The 20253-nt window shown below is 40.3% G+C and overlaps 1 protein-coding gene across 1 annotated transcript in view; it reads left to right on the top strand.

The window, feature by feature from the left end:
• IPMK (inositol polyphosphate multikinase) overlaps window positions 1-20253 on the top strand; it is a 44739-nt gene that overhangs the window by 6813 nt on the left and 17673 nt on the right. The window contains exon 3 of the mRNA XM_076339464.1: window positions 15148-15244. Within this exon, the coding sequence (XP_076195579.1) occupies window positions 15148-15244 (97 nt within the window). The remainder of the gene's footprint in view (window positions 1-15147; window positions 15245-20253) is intronic.

The following is a 20253-nucleotide window of genomic DNA, read 5'->3' on the forward strand; positions in this document are numbered from 1 at the left end:
TAGTTGTGTGTGGACTAGAATGCCTTTTTGTGGGAGAAGGGAAGGAGAGCAAATGCATGTATGTTGGGTAGGTGAAAGTACCGGAGAAAGGTCTTGGGGATTTGTTGCTTCTCAATGACTAACTGCTATCATGTTTGCTCTCAGGCAAGAACCATGTGATGCGGGATATAGACACCTAAGCACTACATATGGTTGTTACAAGATGAGGATTATGGCAGGTTGTGAGGTTCAGTGTAAGGTACAGTTTCACATACGGCTTGAGCTCACTGCTGCCAAGAGGGAAAGGCCTTTCTTCCCATTCTTGCCATTTACTGTGTGCTGTGCTGGTGCTTTTTGGACATCGAAGAACTGATTTGACTTATTTAAAAGACAGCAGCGTTTCCTTGTGTTGGTAGTCTTCTGTCAGTTTTAGTGGTTAAACTGATAAGTAGTGGGAACAACAGCAAGACTACCCTATTTTGGTGACTGAGCTCAACACATCTTGTGGTCTATAGTCAAAGAGACATTATCACCTTGGAGTAGGCTAGTGAGCATCCAGAGAATGGGGGAAAGAGAATTTTACCACTTCTTGAGATAAGGGGCTGTTTACAAGGCAGTCAGGTACATGAGATGGTGAGAAACAGTGCAGAAATGAAACAAGTGAAACAAGGCTGATGAATCCCAGGCTGTCACTTTGTCAGGACTAGACAGCAAGTCTGTTGATAAGATCAAACCAGAAGGTTACCCATTAGGATATGTGGATTAATTGTGACTTTTTCATTTCTGCACCTATTTTTTCATATGTGCTTATAACTGTTTTGTCTGTAGTGATAGATCAGTTATTGCTTCCTTTGCATGTTACCTTACCCTGGCCTCAATTAAGATCAGTACCTGCGTGAGAAACAAGTGAGGTTTTTTACTTATGGGTAAAGCAAACCTCCTCGGCTGAAGTAACCGAGAACCTCTGTAGTTTATGGTAGCAAGAAGATGAGCTTGACTCAGTTTCAGCTGCAGAAGTCAGCTGGAGGGCAGCTATCACAGATTTGAGGCAGAAGTGTCTTCGAATAACCAGCAGTGACCAGGAAGTGATATTTCAGCATGCAGTCTGAGTGCTCATGAGCTGAAGGTTGCAGGGAATGTGTCATGCTAGAAGATAATGAGGCATTAAGAGATAAGTTTGACTATAACTTGGATATATTTAACCTGATACCAGGTAGATATTATCTTCTATCTGGACAACACAGTCTTCTCTTCTGAAACTGCTGAATTTGCTTTCAGCTGGATGCGTGAACAAGACAGAGGGTCATAGTCTGTGTCAGTGAATCACCAGAAGTTTTTTCCCCTGGTTATTGATGGGTTATTTTCTATTGAGCACAAAGCTGAGTGCTGACTGGTAGAGCCCAAACAAAATGGGCTTCCATTTTGGAATGGAAACTTGAGCAAGACACTGTAGTGCAAAATACTAATAGTGATCTGAAACCTGCTCAGAAGTGGGTGGCAACTGGAAGTTTTGAAGAATTTCACAGGTCTCTGTCAAAGTGGAAAACTGGAAAATCTCTCAAGTAATTCCTACTCAGACTGCCATTAGGTTACCTTTCTGTTTTCCTGATAGTATATTTTCAGTTTAGCAGTTTAAAAAAATAAACAAGCCACCCTCTAAATACAGGTAGTCGTTCTTAAGAGATTATTTCACCAAGTGAACCAAACTTTTATCTCTGCTACAGCAATATGTGTCATTCTCCACTGATGGGGAAATGGCTTGCCATGATTCTGTGTCATGAGGAAGGGGAAAAATAGAGAATGACAAGGTTTTCATGAATACCTTCTATGATAAAACGTAGTAGAATAATTTGCTGTTTGTAGTCATTGTTAATAACTCATAATGTATTGCTTAACTTATCACTGGAGTGTGACTTTCCAGTGGTAATGTCCACTTTCTATTGAGTTCTGTAAATATGAGTAATTATCAAATCAAAATAATAACATTTTAATTTTGGTCCTGCAAACTCCCTTCCTGTACCTGAGGGCATGAACTTCTTACAAACATAGGCTGCATAACCATGGAGTGTTTTACCAGGTCTTCTGGTACCCTTATCTGGGTAAAAAATTTGGAGTTTTTAAACCTTGAATAGCTACAGAATACTTCGTTTTCAATAGGTATGAGCAGCAAGAGAATGAAAAACACTGAAGTAGAAGGGTTGTGGTTTTTTAAGGACTATCTACACTGATGATCAGTTGTTTCCATCTAATGGAAATACTCGGTGAGAACGTGTAGGCGGAGGCACTCTAAAGAACTGCTTTTAAAGGAGTTTCAGGAGGGAGCAGTATAGAGAGATGTGGAACGAGGAAAATAGTGTTGTTTGAAAATGCAGTATAATATATTATGTAGTAGCGACCCATTTCTATTAAAGAAAATAAATTGGTAAAAGGCAGTATGTGTTTATGGTAGGCTGCCTACACATGCATGCCAAGAAATCCACAAAAGTGGGCTACTACTCAGCATGTTTTAGTATTTGGCCTCAGCCTGCTTTATGCCAGGGTGCATTTATACGTGCTGAAACAGTCTGATTTAATTCAGCAGTGTTGGGAGAGGGAAGGGAAGAAGCCTATCAGCCCTCCTACAGTGATCTCTTCTGGCAGATGAGTTGGGAACTGTGAGAAAAGCATCTTTTGAAAAGGTTAGTGCAGTCACTGTATGAGGTAAAACCTCCCTGCTTAGCTGGGTACAGAGCTCTTGTCTCAAACAGACCAGGCTGTACCCAGGAGCACTGTGTGCTAGCATAACTCTCTTCCTATTTAAGAGCTATCCTCTTCAGCACAGGGTTTTTCTTAATTTGTCACGTCAAGAATGTAGCATTGCAGAAACTACTATCCTGTTGGTGCCCCAAAGAGGGGGAGGAAGCTGGAATGTCAGGCTTTAAATAGGGCAGCTGCTTTTGCGGGCACAAAAGGATAGAGCCTGGGCTGCAAGTATTTAAAACTGAGGAAGAGAATTTACAGTTGTTGAGGTTACCTTCGTGACTTTGGTTTCCTACAAGCTGTGTGTTTAGCACTGAGAGATGGAGTGTTTCTTATGTTCAACAGAACAAGAGAAGGTCGCTGAACTGTTATGAAATGGCAGCTCTTTCACTTCTGATTTCTGGCATTTGCTCGGTGGGGCTGTAAACCTCTGTTACTGTGTTGACCTGTTTGGAGCATGGCATACTGAAGTTTTAAAGGTTGCTAATGCAGTAGATAATAAACTGGGATTTTATGCTTAACAGATCAATAAATGTTCCTATAAACTTTTATTTGAATTGCCCTTCTGCTCTCCTATGGTGACTAGGTGATGCTTGGGGTATGAGTAGTATACCTTCCCTCCTCATTCTGCCTGCTGAAAACTGTCCTGAGAAAGCTCTTGCAGCATGGACAACTTCCAGCACTTACCATTTTTTTTTTTCTTTCCTGTTTGCTAGTGGCTGCATGTTACAATTGCCATAGCTGGTTCTCGTGATGTTGCCAAGTCATGGCTCCAAATAACATACCTGCAATACTATAAGGTTTCTAAGGCTGTTGTAACGCAAGTCTTACCCAAATTCTCAGATACCCTTGTCCTAGAGTGCAAGGGTAATTTTGGGGGGTTGGAATGAAAAGGTGGACAGGGTTCTCCCAGTCCCAGCTCAGCTCTGGCAACCTTCTACCTCTGTCCCAATGCTTGGGAACCAAGGGGAGCTGATTCACCCCACATAGTGTTGGGAAAAGATAATTGGGCTAGTCATCTGGCCCTTCTGGATAACAGATCTTCCATCCATTGCCAATTAATGACTGTTCTGTTAACTGCTGTAGCAGTAGTCTGAAAGTTCAGGGTTCAAGCCCTGCTGACACGTAATATGAATGCAAGGAAGCTGTTACCACTGTAGATAATAGAAATTGTTTTTCACTCTTGTTACATGTCCTGAAAACAAAGCCAGGATGTAAGAGACATAAATAGCTCCAGCATGTAAAAGAGATTTACATTAGTTAGGTGAGAGTCAGGCACTTGAAAGCTAGGAAGTAATGGTTTCATGGTTGCCCGCACAATTGTTGTTCTGAACTTTTGTTGGATGCATTATAATGCAGCTTTAGGTAGGGCAATGACCCATCTTTCTGTTTTGTTTCCCCTAAAGAACTTACTAACTCACTTTACAACCTGACATAAGGCAGAATTAATATAGTTTGTGCAACTTTTGCTGTCTTTCTTGTAACAGTCTTCGAGTTTGTGACCTCGAGGATCATGTGTTAGTGAAGACCCAATTATGTTAATATTCCTGAAGCCATAGTTCCTTGTGCTTCTGTGGTTACAGAGAAGAAATGTGCAGGAAGTATGCCCGTTTGGACCATTATCAATAATCTTTTCCTTAAGGTTTTATGTATTTCCTTCTCAGTAACCTGCCACTACTCCTATGTCGTGGCTTTTCATTATTGCTTGATGCTTTTTTCTTTTTTGCATTGTCTAATTTTAATTAGTATTCAGGCAGCTTCAGGCAGTGCAGAAGACTTCTGGTGACTTCCCTCCCCCTGCATGGCATAAAATCAAGCCAGCAGCCTGAAGGATGCGTTTTGGCCTGGAAGCTTTTGCATAGAGTTGCAAGAACTGACTCATAAGATCAGCCCCCTTTCAGCCTATATAGCACAAATCACGATAAGGCAGCCTGTGTTCTGTAAACTATTCTCTGCTAGTGACGGAAAAGGAAAGGGGTGGGGGAGGCAAAGTATGTCTTGCTTCAGGATGAATTACCCTATTTTGTAAACTCAGTTAACTGGTTTTATAGTCTTGATTTACAAGATTATCCTTGACTGAAAAAGGAGTGGATGATGGCCATCGTGTTGCTATTGTGTACTAAAATATCCTTATCCCATGATCAAGTCTCCAGCTAAGGTTCTGATTTTCAGTCTTGTATGGACAAAGTTTGGAGAAATAGGATGCAGGGTTCTCTTAACATGCTATTTTGGGGATGCAATGCCTTGCCCAAACCTTTCATTACTACCGCATTCAGAGCTGTAGCTCAATATCCTGAAAGGTTATCTTTGGCCACGTCTCATTCTGGTCCATCCAGATCTGCTGCATCTCCAGAAGAGGTAGCAGTACTGAAGTATACAAATTACCTGTTTGCAAATATAGTGAGCACATGCTGATACCGTCCATTTCTGCCCTTGGCATCATTCCTGCTGCTGAGAAACTGTCTGGGAGGGATTCTGTTTTGCTGGGGAAATAAGCAAATTTAAGTTCCCAAACCAGTGTGTGAAATTGCCTCACACTCTATACTTTAAACCACGAGCCTGGACAGAAGTATTGTAATAAAAGAAAGGACATGCAGTATTCCTTAGCTAATGAGAAGAAAATGGCTTTTTGACCAAACTGTGAAATACTGGCAGCTTGTATTCAGATCTTTTTCACATTAGGAGTTGTCTAAGAGAGATGAAGGATGAAGTGTAGGTCTAAGAATCTGCTGAGTTCCTACTACTGTCCTATAAACACATTTTTTGTACTTCAGTTCACTATTAAATGACTGAAAGCCTACTGTACTAGGACAGTAAGACTTAAAAAGTATGGCAGACTTTTGTGATTCTTGCACTCTGTAGCAAAAACAAGTTTGGAAGGGACGCACCGCGCAGTAGAAGGTTAACCTAGAAGGGTCTGGTGAGCATCTGTTCCCCGTGCTCCTTGCATATTGTGTGCCACAGAATAAACTACAACCTGCTTTAATAAATCTAAGAAAACCTCATAAAAGGAGACAGTAAAAGGCCATTATTGCAATTTGATGCTATCGGGGAACTAGTGGGTGGAGTTGGTAACAGACTGAGTAGTCTACAGTCCATACTATGTGAGTAAGCAGGCAAAAAAATCCAGTTCTCTTACCAACTTGATTTTGAGGAAAACTCCTTCCCAAGAGTAGATCTGGCTGAAAATAAAGCAAAAATGCATAGTTTCAATGTGCATATCCACAGTGTGTTAAATTGGATTAAGTTACAGTACAGTGCTCCTGCTGTGCTAGAGGGTCATGCAAGTGCTAACTTTTTCAGACTGGATCAAATATTGTTTAAACTTCAGTTATGAATGTTTCAGAATATGGATAAACTTACTGAAGGTATGTTGGTATTATACAGAAAATACAGTACTTTGTGCATTATAAGTTTATTTAAAATTAAGATATGGTTGGTAGGCTGCCAGTATGGGATTGAGGATAGGTTGCCTCCTTGAAAGAAAACAAAAATAAATTCAGTCTCTGAAAATAAGAATTCCAGTTTCCAGATTAAAAAAAAAAGAAAAAAAGGCTTGTAATAGGAAAATATTGCATAAAGCCAGGACTGTGTATATGTGGAAAGAGATGTGAATCACCAGTGCATATGGTGGAAAATAATGTAATGTTTTGGTGTGTTCTTGGTCATCCAGGTACCAGATTAACCATAAGTAAATTAAAAACTCCATTAAATATTATGTTGAATGTCCCACTGTGTATATAACATGCTTGTTAAAATTCCTGTAATATCCAATACTTAGGAAGCAATTTGGTAGCAATTACTTTTCAGTCTTTGAGTATTTATTTTTCTGAGTGTGTGTATTATATAAATACATATATGTGTATGTATGCATACACACACGTATATATGTGTGTATATATATGAAATACATGCACACATATATTTTTATATATATAAAAATCTTCTTGACAAAGCAAAACAAATGACTTGGCTCACCATGCCTGAGTGTAATAGATTCCACTTACCCAGATTTTTTTCCCTGCCTTACTGGAGCAGACTCTGATCAAAGGCTTACTAAGGTTTCTTAGCAGTGTTATTACTGTTGTTCCTTTTTTGGTTTGTGCCTCCCCCCCGCCCTGTGTTCTAGCACAAGTTAGCACTGCTTCTTTCCTTTCTTGCCAATGGTGAGCAAGGAGGTTCTTTGCAGGTTTGGGAAGCAACAGCCAATGTGCTTGTCCAGCAGACTGGTGAGTGAAAGGAAGATGCGGGCTCATAGCTGATTCTGTAACTTCCAGTTTTGCACAGGCAAACATGTAGGTGGGACTCCAAAGAGTTAATTATTCAAAGCAAACCAAAAAATACCTCTAGTTATTATAAACCAGCTCTTCTGATGGTAGCGTATCTTCTCTAACAACTGAAAACCCCTCTACTTGGGTAGAAAACATCAGAATAGCTTTTGGGCTGTTATTTTTAGTCGTTGTGGAAGGAGCCGTTGCGTACTTTCCCAGAATCATAAGCCATCAACTCAAATTCCTGTTAGTAGGTGCCATTCTTCTCTGTCCATTTAAAAAATTAATAAAAATAATAAAATAAAAAGATTATTACTAGCTGCCTCTCTTGGCAAGTGTTCTCATCACAAAGTAGAGCCTGTTGCTGGCAGAGGAGCTTTTGATGTAGAAACTGAAACTATAAATCTGACGTAACATTTGCGGGGTAGCCCTTGAAATGATTGTTTTGGACACCTGGCTGCAGGTGGGAGCTGAGTATTCTGGAATGAGGGGTAGGATATACTAGGAGATGGTAAAAGACATAGTTGCTGGGAAAATAAAGATGGGGAGCACAAACAGGTGTTTTTCAAAGGAAGGTAAAGACATATTTTTTTTTTTTCCAGGGGTATTGATGGTAAATGTACTTAAATGGCAGTTTAAGTGGAGCGCCTTGGCCTGGCACTTAGGCAGTGAGCCAACTCAAGGTGCTCAGCAGGCTGTGGGACCAGCTGGATGCTGACGTTGCTGCAGGGGAGGGGATGAAAGTGTGTGTGGGACTGTGGCAGCCCTGGCTCGGATTGACTTAAACTACTGTGAAACTGCACCTTTAGGGTAATGCTGCAGTAAATTCTTTGTGAGGGCTGCCTCTTGCAGTACTAGGAAAAAAACCAACCCAACACGTGTCTCTTAGGACTTGGTTCCCCTTTCTGTCTCTTTGAAATGTAAAATTAAATTTTGCCTATTTAAGTATAACTGCTTTAGGGTTCCTCCCACCCCTTGTTCTCTGTCACTCCCTAGCTTGAATCTTCAGCTGTGATCAGATAGCTTTCCAGAAACAAAGAGTAATGCTTGTTAATGTTCTCAGAAAGTGGGACAGCCATGCTGGCTTATTTTCCTTTTTGTCTTATTGTTCTACCATTTCACTTTTCTTTCAGTAATTTCAGTGATAATTTAAGCTTGAACTCTTGAATAGTTGGAGTTGCTTAAAAAAAAATCTTCATGGAGCAGAAAGTTTGTATGAAAACACTCTTGAATAGTTGGAGTTGCTTAAAAAAAAACTTCATGGAGCAGAAAGTTTGTATGAAAACACTCTGGCTGCTGTCTTTGTTCAACTTGCTTTTTTCTTCTGTGAGGATTTGGATGTGTCGAGGTGGTGGTTTCTGACCAAGTCCATGTCTTTGCTTAAAATGCAAAGCAGTATTCATGTTGCACCGCTTTGTGCATTGCAGTAACAGAGCTGTCTTTTGGCACAATAGTTGTAAAGATAGATGAGAAAACTGGTTGTACCATACTTCTTCAAGGGAGGTATGAATTGGCAAAGTGACTTTTTGCCTTGAAATTTGCTGGATCTCTCTGGCTGCTGGTAGCTTGAGTTTTTGCAGTGGGTAACTTCAGGATAGCATCACTACAGCTCTATTGGGTGAGTGGTAAGTGTGGTCAAACTAAGAAGGAAGAGTAAGAAAGAATGGGAGAAGAAGTATTTAGTGTGTTAAAATTGAAACTTCCTTATCAGATGACCAATGGTAGTATGTCAACCATTTTTTTAGACTATGTTCTCTTCATTTTGGCCTCTAGTGGAGAGTACCTAATGTGAACTCTGCTCCAGTCTGTTGTACGTGCACATTGACATAACTGAACCAAAGGAATGTAGATTCTGGAGTAGAGACCTTGGTGTGCGATTTGCCATATACTTTTGGATTATATTCACCTAAGCAGGTTATGAGACTCTTAGGAGGCTGCTTAACAGGTGTTTGTGCTGTTAATGTAAATACACAGGAAAGTGTAGGTGATTGTATCTTCTTTAAGAGCTTTTTTTTTTTTTTTTTAAGAAAAAGATGAATTGGATTGTGGTGCCTGAGGGATCAGGCTTTGTTTCACATCATGAAAGAAGAATTATGTTTGACTTCAGAGAGCTCTCAAATTCATTGAAGACTCCATCTCCTACGCAGTTGAAGCTGAATGTAACATCTGATTGTGCTAGCGAGTTGTGAACCTAGGAGAGACTGAAGGGCAAGAGGAAGCTCAGTTCTGTGGCAACAGATTTGTGATGAAACATGATCTCCAACTTTGCTATTTTGACCAAGAAGGCTGCGATGCCCGCTACCCTGCTCTGTGCTCAGCTGGGTGGCTTGCAGCAGTTGTAGGGGGGTGTGGGTAAAGTAAATAATTTAAACTTGCGTTGTTGTTAATCTTTAGGTGCCCAGGAATCTTGTGGGATGAAAGATGAGATGGGAGTTTGCTGTCTTGTGAAGAGGGAAACAACCCTTTACTGCTTGTGATGGGGTAGGGTCGGGTGCCCGCTTATGTCTTTCAGAATACTTTACTGCCGTGCCTCTACAGTAAGTGGTTATTGGAAAGAAAGAGGGACTGGATGATGGGTCTCTACCCAACTTACCTCTGACCATTTCAGAGCGACTTGCTGCGTATGGTGTCTGCAGCTCTTTGCTCACGCCTCCACTGTGGTATTTGTTCAGCATTGTTGCTGATGGCTGTGCCTGACGGCTGCCTTTTGGTTTCTTGTTCTGTCTGCTGAAGTTTTGAAGCTCTGCCACATCCTCAGAAATGGGTTGGGGTTTGCTTTGCCTCTTGTAAAGATGATTCCATGCCTGGGGCTGCAAATCTTGCTAGGGTCAGCCTAAATTCGACTATATAAAACATGTGGAAGTGGATAAAATAAGACCTACTGGTTTTTTGGCATTGTTAGAGAATGACTGGTTGATAAACGTGACCAAATAAGTATCTCTTTGGGAGATTTTTTGAAGCTTATTTTCACAGCCTTCATTTTTTGGAAGGTAAAATGGCTAACTCCTTGCTATAATTTCTTTTTTTTTTCCTCTGACTCCTGGAAGAAGGATATGATTGTCACAAGTGTGCGCTATCCTTATTTGAAAATCCATTTACGTGATCAGATTGTGGGAATATATTCTGATTTAAGCTTTTTTTTTGTCTTTCTGTAGGTATCTTCAGTGAGAATAATGATTACAGTCTCATGTATAGTACGGCTATATATTGGATAGTAAAATAAGCAATTCAGTATAATAACATTTAGTATAACAGCATTCATAAACATTTAACTTGTGGAATTACTCTGGTATCAGATATTTTGAACATAAGCAGAGCTGGCTCAATTCCAGTCATAGTTGTGGAAACAAATGCTGCAGATGCTCGCAAGTCAAAACATGATGGTACTACTTTGAAAAAGAAGCAAGGGCTATCTGGGTTGTAAAGCCAAGCAGTTATGAATTGCTAAAATCACAGCTGTTATTTCAACCTCAGTTTTTTGGCCCTTGTACTTGCCTGGTGTAACTGCGTGATGTATGAGTCCGGAGGGAAATGCAGTGTGCGCTCAGGTAATTAAAGTCTGTAATATAATGCATACACATTAGGAGACAGAATTAAGGTTGCACTATCATCTGTAAATCTTGCATTTGCTAATTTGAGCACGTGACTTATTAACGGCTCCCCACCCCTCAAGAACCCCCCAAAAAACACACTGGAAACTGAACTCTCTGACTGATGTTGGCAGCTGGTTGTGTATCCTGAGACTCTGCAAGCTATAGTGCTGCTGCCTTTAGGGACAATTTGTGATAGCCGGCAACAAGAAAAGGTGATGCTTCAGACTGACATGCCTACTCTGGCATTTCAAGTTTCCTACTCAAATAGCTTTAAAATAAATGCAAATTTAAAATATATATTCTTTTAAATCAACTCTTTTATGTACTTTAGAAGATTCTCTTTAGACTACATTTCTGTCAAAGTGGTGTTTTTTCATCAGGACAATTGAAGATGGGTCTGTACTGCCAGAACTAGTTTCCTGTTGAAATTTAAACATTTGTTTTACCCTCCCTCTGTCGTTTATGTGATTAGCTAGTCTTTAGAAAACAAAAAAACCTGAATGTCATGCTGCTTTAAATAAGGAAAAGAACATTCCTATTCTCCCAAGCAGCCCCTGTTTGCATTAAAAACCAGATGAATCTGTTTGGATCAGACTTACCAAAACAGACAGAGTGTACTTTGGATTAAAGACTAAGAGATGGTAAACTTGCCTCAGAATTAAAAAGTCCTGAGTAACTGGAAATTATGACTTCATGGTGTCTATTGGACTATCTGAGCTGCCACAGGACGTATCTGGGGCATATTCTTCCTATGGGTTAGTTGCTGTAATTTGTAATGGTCATGTTGTGAGCCCTCCAAATGTAAGCATCCTGTTTACTTGCTGTTAAGTCCAACAGTTATTACATTTTATGTCTCCAATTTGTGCTATTGGAATAATGTAGCCTGTGATATGTAGAATGGATACCTCCACTGTCTGAGCTGACACTGAATTGTTTTGCAGTTCTTGATTTGCTGGATGAAGACCTTACGTACAGTTACCAGTAAAGCAGAAATGACATATTTGTCAGTGTATGCTGGAGAAATGGACCTGTTGTTACATTAAAAAAAAAAAAAGGCGCAGCTGCTTGAAATGAAATTTGAATATTGCTGATATAAGTAAAAATATAATGGTTTCTTTCTAAAGGCTGTTCTGGGGTAAGTGGTAACCTGTCTCTTCCATGAGTTTTCCAGCACTATTGGTAGCGATACCTTTTGGGGCATGAGGTGCAGGGTTTATTTCCTGTGTAACTTTAGGGATGGTTTTGTCATGTATACATTTATATTTGGCATTCTGAATGACATCTAAATGTGTGGCTTGCTACCAGGTTGTATGAAATGAGAAGAAATGCCCATGGCATGGGTGCTGTTTACGAGGCCCCTCTCTAATGAGCAGAAGTGGTTCTCTCCTGCATAGGAATGAGCATAATTCGTGAAATGTCTGGTTTTGTTGCTTTGCCCACGCCAAATGACTTCTTCTGATCTTTATTAACTGAGTGCTTATTCTTGTTTGACATGCAAATACATTATAGGCTGAGATTGAGGTCTATATTAAGGTCAAATAAGTGCTTTGTATATGTTACATCAAACTTATGAGGGGAGTTTATTACTGTTTCTGGGAGCAAGATAACTTCTTGAGAGACAGAAATAATGCACTTAGTTCTGTTACACTGAAGCAATGATACTGAACTGCATTACTGTGAGTTTTGTCTCTGTTTAAAATGTCTTCTATCAGTGTGTTAAAGGATGGACTACTTGGAAGATACTACTCCTGGAGCTCTTTTCCCCATTTGGCCTTGACTTTGGGCTGTTACACCCCATTATAAATTATCTGAATATCCTTATTGTATCCTACTATTTGAAATACACAGGAGCATACCCATAGTTACTTGCTAAGTTGCTAAGTTTAACCACCTAATGTTGGTGATTAAAAAGTAAGTCAAAGCAAGAGTACTGTCTCTCTTTAAAAAGTGGTCTCCTGACATGTCACTTTCTCAATCTTTTTGCCAATAAATTAAGCAAATGAGTTCTTACTATGTTTGCCTGTTTTTTCAGTTGCATTCAGTGTTTATCCTCCTTGTCTGCTGCACTTCTTGCTTCCATCTCTCTCCTCTTTGTCCTGTCCTAAATATATATACTTCCTCCCATGTAAAGGCTGTGATACTGCATGATGGTCGCTGCCTCTCAGGTCTGCTTAAATTCACCTGGGAAAAGAGTATTTGTGCTGGGTGCAATGCAATTCCCTGGCTTGGCTATGAGGTGCTATGATAATGAACTACCCCAGTAAACAAAAATTGGGTTTGTACTACCTGTCTGAAAATACCCACAGCATGAAGTAATTCCACCAGTCAGTGCTTGGAGTCCTGGCCCAGAAACAGCCGTCTGTATGGTGGGGAACAGTGAACTCTCTTACAAAAGATAGCAGTGGATGGGTCTGCACCTCAGCATCTGCGTGGTGCTAATCTATCTTTCTCTCTCTCTTCTCTCCCACCCTTCATTTTTTTTTTTTCTTCCTTAAGCTAGTAAGATCAAGCTACATTGCAGTCATCTGGGGAAAGCAATGTCTTCTGCTGGCAACGTTGGAGGCTCAGCAAAGAAATGTTGCATAAATAAAAACAAACAGCAGCCACTGATCCCAGGGACAAGCAAGGTTTTTTTTTGTCCTAGAGCACAAGAATATCAGCATACCAGCTTGTGTTAACATGGAGGAAAAATAGGCCTAGACGTACAATTACTTGTAGTCCTAAGAGGTGATGCCAGCTTGTCAAACCAGGACGTGTGAAAAGAGATCAGTGCCCTGTGATGTGACACTGTGACTTGTAAGATACACACCCAGCAACTTTTGTATGCTTAAGATAGCAACAGTAGTGGTAGAGGGTGCGGTGGTAGGTGTACGTCAGTATTTTGCATCACACTGTGCACATATTTGTGTGGTTTGAGCTTTGAGGATTCAGCCCCCTCCTTAGGATCTTTGAAATGGGGCTTATACCATGAGCTGGTTAAAGGAATGGGTCAAATTAAATGCTCTAGCATAAAGTCGGTGTGGATTTGGTTGTATTGCCTTCTCAGTCCCTGTGCAGTAACAGTGCTGGCATAAAGGTGTCAGAATTGTGGCTGGTACAAGCCCAGGGGAGCCCCATTATTAGATGTGCCTAAAGGGCTATGGAACAACGCCGTGTGTTTGAAGCACACTGGTGATTTGAGTTTGCCCAGTTTGAGGTTTCTGCAATGAAACCTAAATTTAGCACAAACCCGCATTGACTAATTTTAACATTCTGCTGCTGCATGAGGCTCAGTCTAGAGTTATGTGGCATTGGTGATCGTAGCTGAGGCTTGCCTTGATGCTCTAAAATAGTAGCTGGACTTCAGGTCTGGAGTGTATTTTCTCCCTAGGTGTATTAATATTACAACGCTAAAAGCACGTATTTTGCGATACCTACCCTTTGTAGTTTCCATCACAAGATATTCTCCCACCGTGGTTAAATGGGGATCTCGAAGCAGTGAGCTGAGCCAACTCTGCAGAGTTGCAACTCTGTTAGCACCTTAAATAACTTTTTGCATTGCTTCCAACTTTGCAGCGGGCTCTGACTGCGCTCCTGTGCATTGCGTACTGAAGTGAAAGCAGAATTGTTAGCTTGCTCTGGTCACTCATGTGCAGCGTCTGTGGGTATTGCTGTGCAGCCACTGCAGGGTTGAGGGACAGGACACGAGTCTGATAGCATCAGAACTGGGATAGCTGCAAGGGGATTAGGATGAGATGGTTCCTAAATGCAATAATAATCATTGTAACCTGCACTTGTGTGGATAGAGATCTTTTAGTCTGCAAAGCATGTTGAACTGTGCTGTAGGCTATCCCCTATGTCTGTAACTAGATCTTCAGGCAGGGTGGGGGGAATCTGGTCAAGGGAATGGTTTTGAAACCCTCTTAACAACAACACTGCAAACTGGTGAGAATGATGCGATTCCATAGCAGATAGTATCCAAGGCTTCGTTTTAACTCTGCAAAGAACTACTCCTTCAGGAATATAAGCCAGCTGCTGTTCCCAAACTGTTCTTGTTTTTCTTACAGAAGCTGAAAAAAATTTTGAAAGTGTTAAAGCAAATGAAATGTATTTGAATTATGCATTGTCTGTGTGATGTAGTTACAGGATGAGTTGTTTTGGGGGAAATGAGGAAATACTATCCAGTCTGAGCTTGTATACTTTACCTGGTGTAACTTAAAAAGCTTCGGATATATGATACACTGTAGTAATCCTATCCAGTCTTGGATCCAGGATGGGAGAACACCCTTCTCGCTAAATAGGCTTCGATGCTAACAATTATAGTTTAGATTTTTATTCAAGTTAAGCCATAGATTATTCTTAGTTAGAGTTGGTGCATCTTTTCCACTTCAAAATTTGAAAGAAAGGATACCATTCATTTATGTTGGACTGTGATAATTATCATATTCATCTTGTATTTTTTTGAAATGTAAAGTAGAAATCTTAAACATATGAAAACAAAGACTGTAAGAAATTATAATTATGGGACAATTGGAAGTGAATGTTTTAAACTGATGATCTCTCCGCCCCTCCCTAATTTATTTCAGGTTTATGACTCTGACTGTTGCGACAGCATTCTTCTGGAGCTGCGGGAATATCTGCCAAAATACTTCGGTGTCTGGTCACCACCTACTGCACCAAATGGTACTGTTCTAATTTTATCTGTTAATTGAAACCTCCTGGAAAAATCTTCTGGAGACTGATTTTTGGCAGTTGTGAGCTCCGTAGGGTTTTTTTGGTTTTTGTAACCCACTAACGTTCTCCTTAACAACCAGTTCCAGTTTGCAGTCCTCTGGCTGGATTAGGACTTCGGGGTCTTCCTCCCAGGGCAGATGGGGCATGGCCATTTGTATGGCAAACGTTTCCCAAGTAGCTGGACCTGATGCATATTGCCCCAGAGCTGCTGCTCTGGTCTGGGTCATGTCAGAGGAACGGGCTGGTTGCGTGTTTATGTCTGGTCAAGCCATCAGAGCAAGAGACAGGTGCTGTGTGGGTGTGTAAGGAAGAAAAAATGGCTAGGTTGGAGCCTAAGGGGAGGCGTTCAAACTAGAATCTGCTGCTGGATCTCCCATATCATACAAAGCAGTTATTTCAGCGGGTACCTTGCTGGGGAGCTCTGCTTGTCATCCTCTGTTACGGGTTTGAATGGAACAAAGCTCTGGTATCTTAACTTTGCATTTGTATAACATGTTAGGAGTCAGGAAGAAAAAGGTATTTTGGGAGGACAATTGGAAGATTGTCTCTTCAAGAGAAAATAGATATCATTGATGTATTTAAAACAAACTAGTTTTTCTTCTGGGGACTTTTCTTATTCACGCTGGGGAAATGGAGCTTCAGGGACACACAGAAACAAAAGGATGCTGTCGAGTCTATTTAAATACACAGGCACCAAAACTAGATGCTGTGCTCCTTTAATATAACTCTGTCGTCTTTTGCTTATGCTGTCACTTGATAGACTTGTTTTCCAAAGAGAGTAGTAAGACAGTGTCCAAAGACACTGTCTAAACTCTGCAAAAATAAATGCAAGGAGGATTGTGGTAGTACCCATCACTTTCTTGGCTCAGACTTGCCTTCACGCTTTCATATTTGGCACTAACTCAAATAGCTCTACCAGAGCTATCTTTTTCCTTCCCTCAAAATTTTAAGTGTGTCATGGAGCTCACTTAATGTCCCCTCCAAATTGCAAATCAATTTTTTCTATTCACAGTAGGATCTTAACATGTAAAAATATGTGGTCTAGCCAAGATACTGTAATTCAACACATCCCTAGTTTACTTTGGGAATTCACTAGCACTGTGGGGCTGAATTTTGGCAGGTGTCCACCAGTAGTCCAGACGTAGCCAGTAGGAATAACTATTTAAAGGAAGAGTAACTTTTGATTTTGTTTGTTTTACTTCTTGAAAAGACTGTGCGCTATTGGGAGCCCTTTTCATAGAAAGCTATGGCAGGGGTTAAAACAAAACGTTCCATTGCCAACTCTGTTATCTGTACTATTAATGGGTTTTGTGTAGTCTTGATAGAAATCAAATACATTGGAGATGATGGAGATTAGCAGAACGCATGCGTGCTGGATACATCCAAAGCTAAGGAGGTAGCCATTCACGTTGGAAGTCATCTGTTGTTTAGCAGGTATTTGCAAATACAGTTTTGCTAATGCCAGATGTGAAGGAAAACCTCTGTGATGCATTTGTGCATCACGTGTGCATCAGTGCTTGGCACCAGAGGTGAAAAGAATCAGCAGTGTTGCATTTAGACTGCATAAAAAGTAGGAAAACAAGTTTAGAAAAATAGGAAGAGGGGAAGTAGCCACACAGAGGAGGGACATAGAGAGGCTATTTTGGGGAAATTGGGGATGGGTTTGTTACCTGCTGCCCCCCCCCATGAGCTGTGGATTAAGCTCTGGTTCAAAAGATTGAATATGCTTAGCTGCTGTAGTTTGTCCCAGTGACATTAGATGAGGGAATCTAGCTGCTAGAAAGGTATCTAGTTCTTAGATTGTGGATGTATTTGTAGGTTTTTGCAGTCTTGACGTTGGAAGCCTGACCTTTCCTTTAGTAGTCACTGCTCTACAGACTCTGGGAACACAGCTCCATACAACCTCTGAGTAGTAAACCCAATAATTCCTTATTGTTGTTAAATTGGGCATCGGTGACTTCTAAAAAACCAAGAATTAAATAAAACAATCTATCAGCTACGAAACTGTGCTTGCTACATGTTCTGAACTATATATATTTTTTTAAGAGTGTTTGTGTGGAGGAACAACGGCTTGCCTGGTTTGCCAGGGCAGAGAGAGGATGGCCATTGGCGTCCTTGTTTCATATAAAGTTCTTTTATGAGATAAGTAAGGAGGGCGGCTCTTTGGTGAATGGTGTTTTGTATGTGTAGCATCATAGTTGTTATCTTGGGTAGAGGGTTGAGAGTTTGAGTGGGTTCACACAGACATGAAGAGAATCATAGGCTTGTGGTAGGAAAAAAACCAGAGTAACTTAATTTAGGACCACTCTGAACTTGATCTGTGACCATCTCTGAGTTTCCATGTGACAGGTAAGCAGGAACTGTGGTGGGTAAGGTGGAGAACACAGGGAGTTCATTTTCTTAGAGAAATATTTAGGGAGAAGCATGTCTTCTATGCTGAAAATGTAGATGAGTGGATGAAATCGCAAGCTAAAAGGGGTGAAAGGTATTAAGTGTAAATGAGACTATAGGAAGTGTGACAGGAAAGATGATGCACTGATGTTCACAGTATCAATGAAATTTGTAAAAGAGCTGTCCTGTTATGCTGAACTCGCGTACCTGGTACTACTGCACAGAAGATGGAGTTAGAGGTGGATGACACTCCATCTCCCTAAGCTAATCTAAAATTGGAGTGAGACAAATTGATTTGAACTTTGGGTTCACTGGCATTGTGGGCATTTGGAGTTTATTAATAAAGAAGTGGAAAAGTTGTTGTAAAGATGTAGGAGCCATGTTAAGCTTTTTATATCTCCTGCTGGGAGTTCTGTTTTTTGCTGCCTACTTGTTGCCCCTGCATATTTTTTTTTTTAAGTAACTTTACTGCTGCTCATTTCATACTGTGCTCTAATTTTTGTTGCCTAAACTAAGAACAGGGCAGATAAATACAAGCCAGCTTCAAACCTTTCTTTTCTTCCCTTGTTGCTGGGAGCAACTGAGGCTTTTCCTTGCTTATTCATGTGTTTTGAGACGTCTTGTAAGTTATGAGAAGAAGTCAGATGCCTCAAGTTATTTTGTCACTTCTGATTCCAGTGAGGACTGGATGCATCAGCATGTACGTGCTGAAGTCTGCAGTGGTTCATGCCATGCATACTTGCTGAATTTTGGTGGTCTTTTGGTTTGTCTCCTTTGGGACTGTAATAAAATATGTAAATAATATGTCAAGCCACATCTTCCTGCCTCCTTCCCTGGCACTGAAAAATAGAAGGGGGGAGGGCAAGCCTCTGAGGAATGATTTGTTTAAATCCTTGAAATATACAGTCAGGATTATCTACCAAAGCTAAGATACAAAAATCCTTATGAATTCTTTTCTCTGCAGGGGATTTTAATTTAGCCTGTTTTTAGATGGTGAATGCATGATTTTCAGAAGCACACTGGGTTAGCAGTGTACTACATAATAATTTAGAAAATCTGAACTGCTTGAAAAATCTGCAATTTTTTGTTTTACAAAACAAGGAGAGGGAGGAGAGTGTTCCAGTTATCTAGGCTCAGCTGCAGACTTGTTGATGATGTTGAGAAGGACACTTAGGGTCAGATCCTCAAAGACTATGAGAGCACCTGACTTGAAAAGGTAGAGTAGTAGTACCTACTGACATCTAAATCTGAAGCTTACTTTGTTTGCCTTTGTCTTAATGCTTCGAGATATTGTAGGGGTAGCTGTTGAAATTTGTGATATATTCTGACACTGTGATTTTGAAGCCTGTTTCAGTAGACCATAGATCTTGAACACAATGCAAATAAGAGCCGAACAGTGCCAGGAGAAACAAAGTGTAAACACTTGATGCATTTTTCTGAAGCTGTAATGAGAAAAAATAACTTGGTATAATGCTTTATCTGTGGTGGCATTGCTCTCCCCACAAGGACAAAAAGCTTTTTGAGAGTGGACTTGGACATTGAACAGATGTAACATAGTCTTAATTCTGAGCTAGCAGTTAGCTAACGATGAAGACACAAATTATAATTCTAAAAAGTGTGAGAGATGAGTCATTTCTGGATAGTTCACAGGCTTTGCCAAGTAATTAGTATTTCCCAGGGTTAGTGTTAGCTCCTAAGTTATTTTAATGCTTAATTTTTTTAAAATAGTAATTGTTACATTTTTAGGAGGTTAGTAAGGGAGATATTCTAGCTTAACAGATCTGAAATGGATGGGGAACTAAAAAGTGACAGATATTTAGAACTTTTAAATATTTTGGAGGTGCTGAATGTTGGTGCTGTGTGCTTAAAAAGAGGGATTTGGACCAGTAGAGTACAGGACAGCGGATAACCATGGATGCCGTTGATGGAAGGAGCGCAACTATCTTACCTGCATGTTGTCTGAAGGGAAGTATGCTAGGTTTTGGGAGATTTAAGTTCTGCTTTTTAAGCTAGTTATTTTTATGGGTTCACTTTTTGTTGCATTATGGAAATAGATGTTTTATACTACTTTATATACAGTTATATTTTAGTTTATAAAAACATTGCATCTAAACAATTTGTATAATTTGTGGTAATTTACAATTTGTATAATTTTGTATTTGTAACAGTTTGAGTCTGGAGGTGCTCACAACATAATCCAAAGCATTTTGGAGTTGGTGGTGAAGGGTTGCAGCCATTTTCTGAGATGTTTTTGTATTTATTTTTTTACCCCACCTCCCATGGCATACCTCTGGCTCAGTGCTTCTGAGAGCTAAGTGCTGAAAACCTTGACTTTCATTTAGTTGTTTTCTGGATTGTTTTAGAGTGATGACACAAATCTATTGATTACAGTGATTTCCGTAATATGCAAAAAGGATAGGTGTGAAGGATGACGCTTAGCTTTTTACAATTTTTGTTTTAGTAACAGATAGCTAACAGGTTACATGGACTCCCCTGGATTCAGTAGTGGTTCCGCAAAGCCCCGTGAGAGCTGTGCTAATATCTGACTGAATTAGACCTGTGTATAA

Source organism: Aptenodytes patagonicus, chromosome 5 (genome assembly GCF_965638725.1).
Source record: "Aptenodytes patagonicus chromosome 5, bAptPat1.pri.cur, whole genome shotgun sequence".
NCBI classification, from domain to species: Eukaryota; Metazoa; Chordata; class Aves; order Sphenisciformes; family Spheniscidae; genus Aptenodytes; species Aptenodytes patagonicus.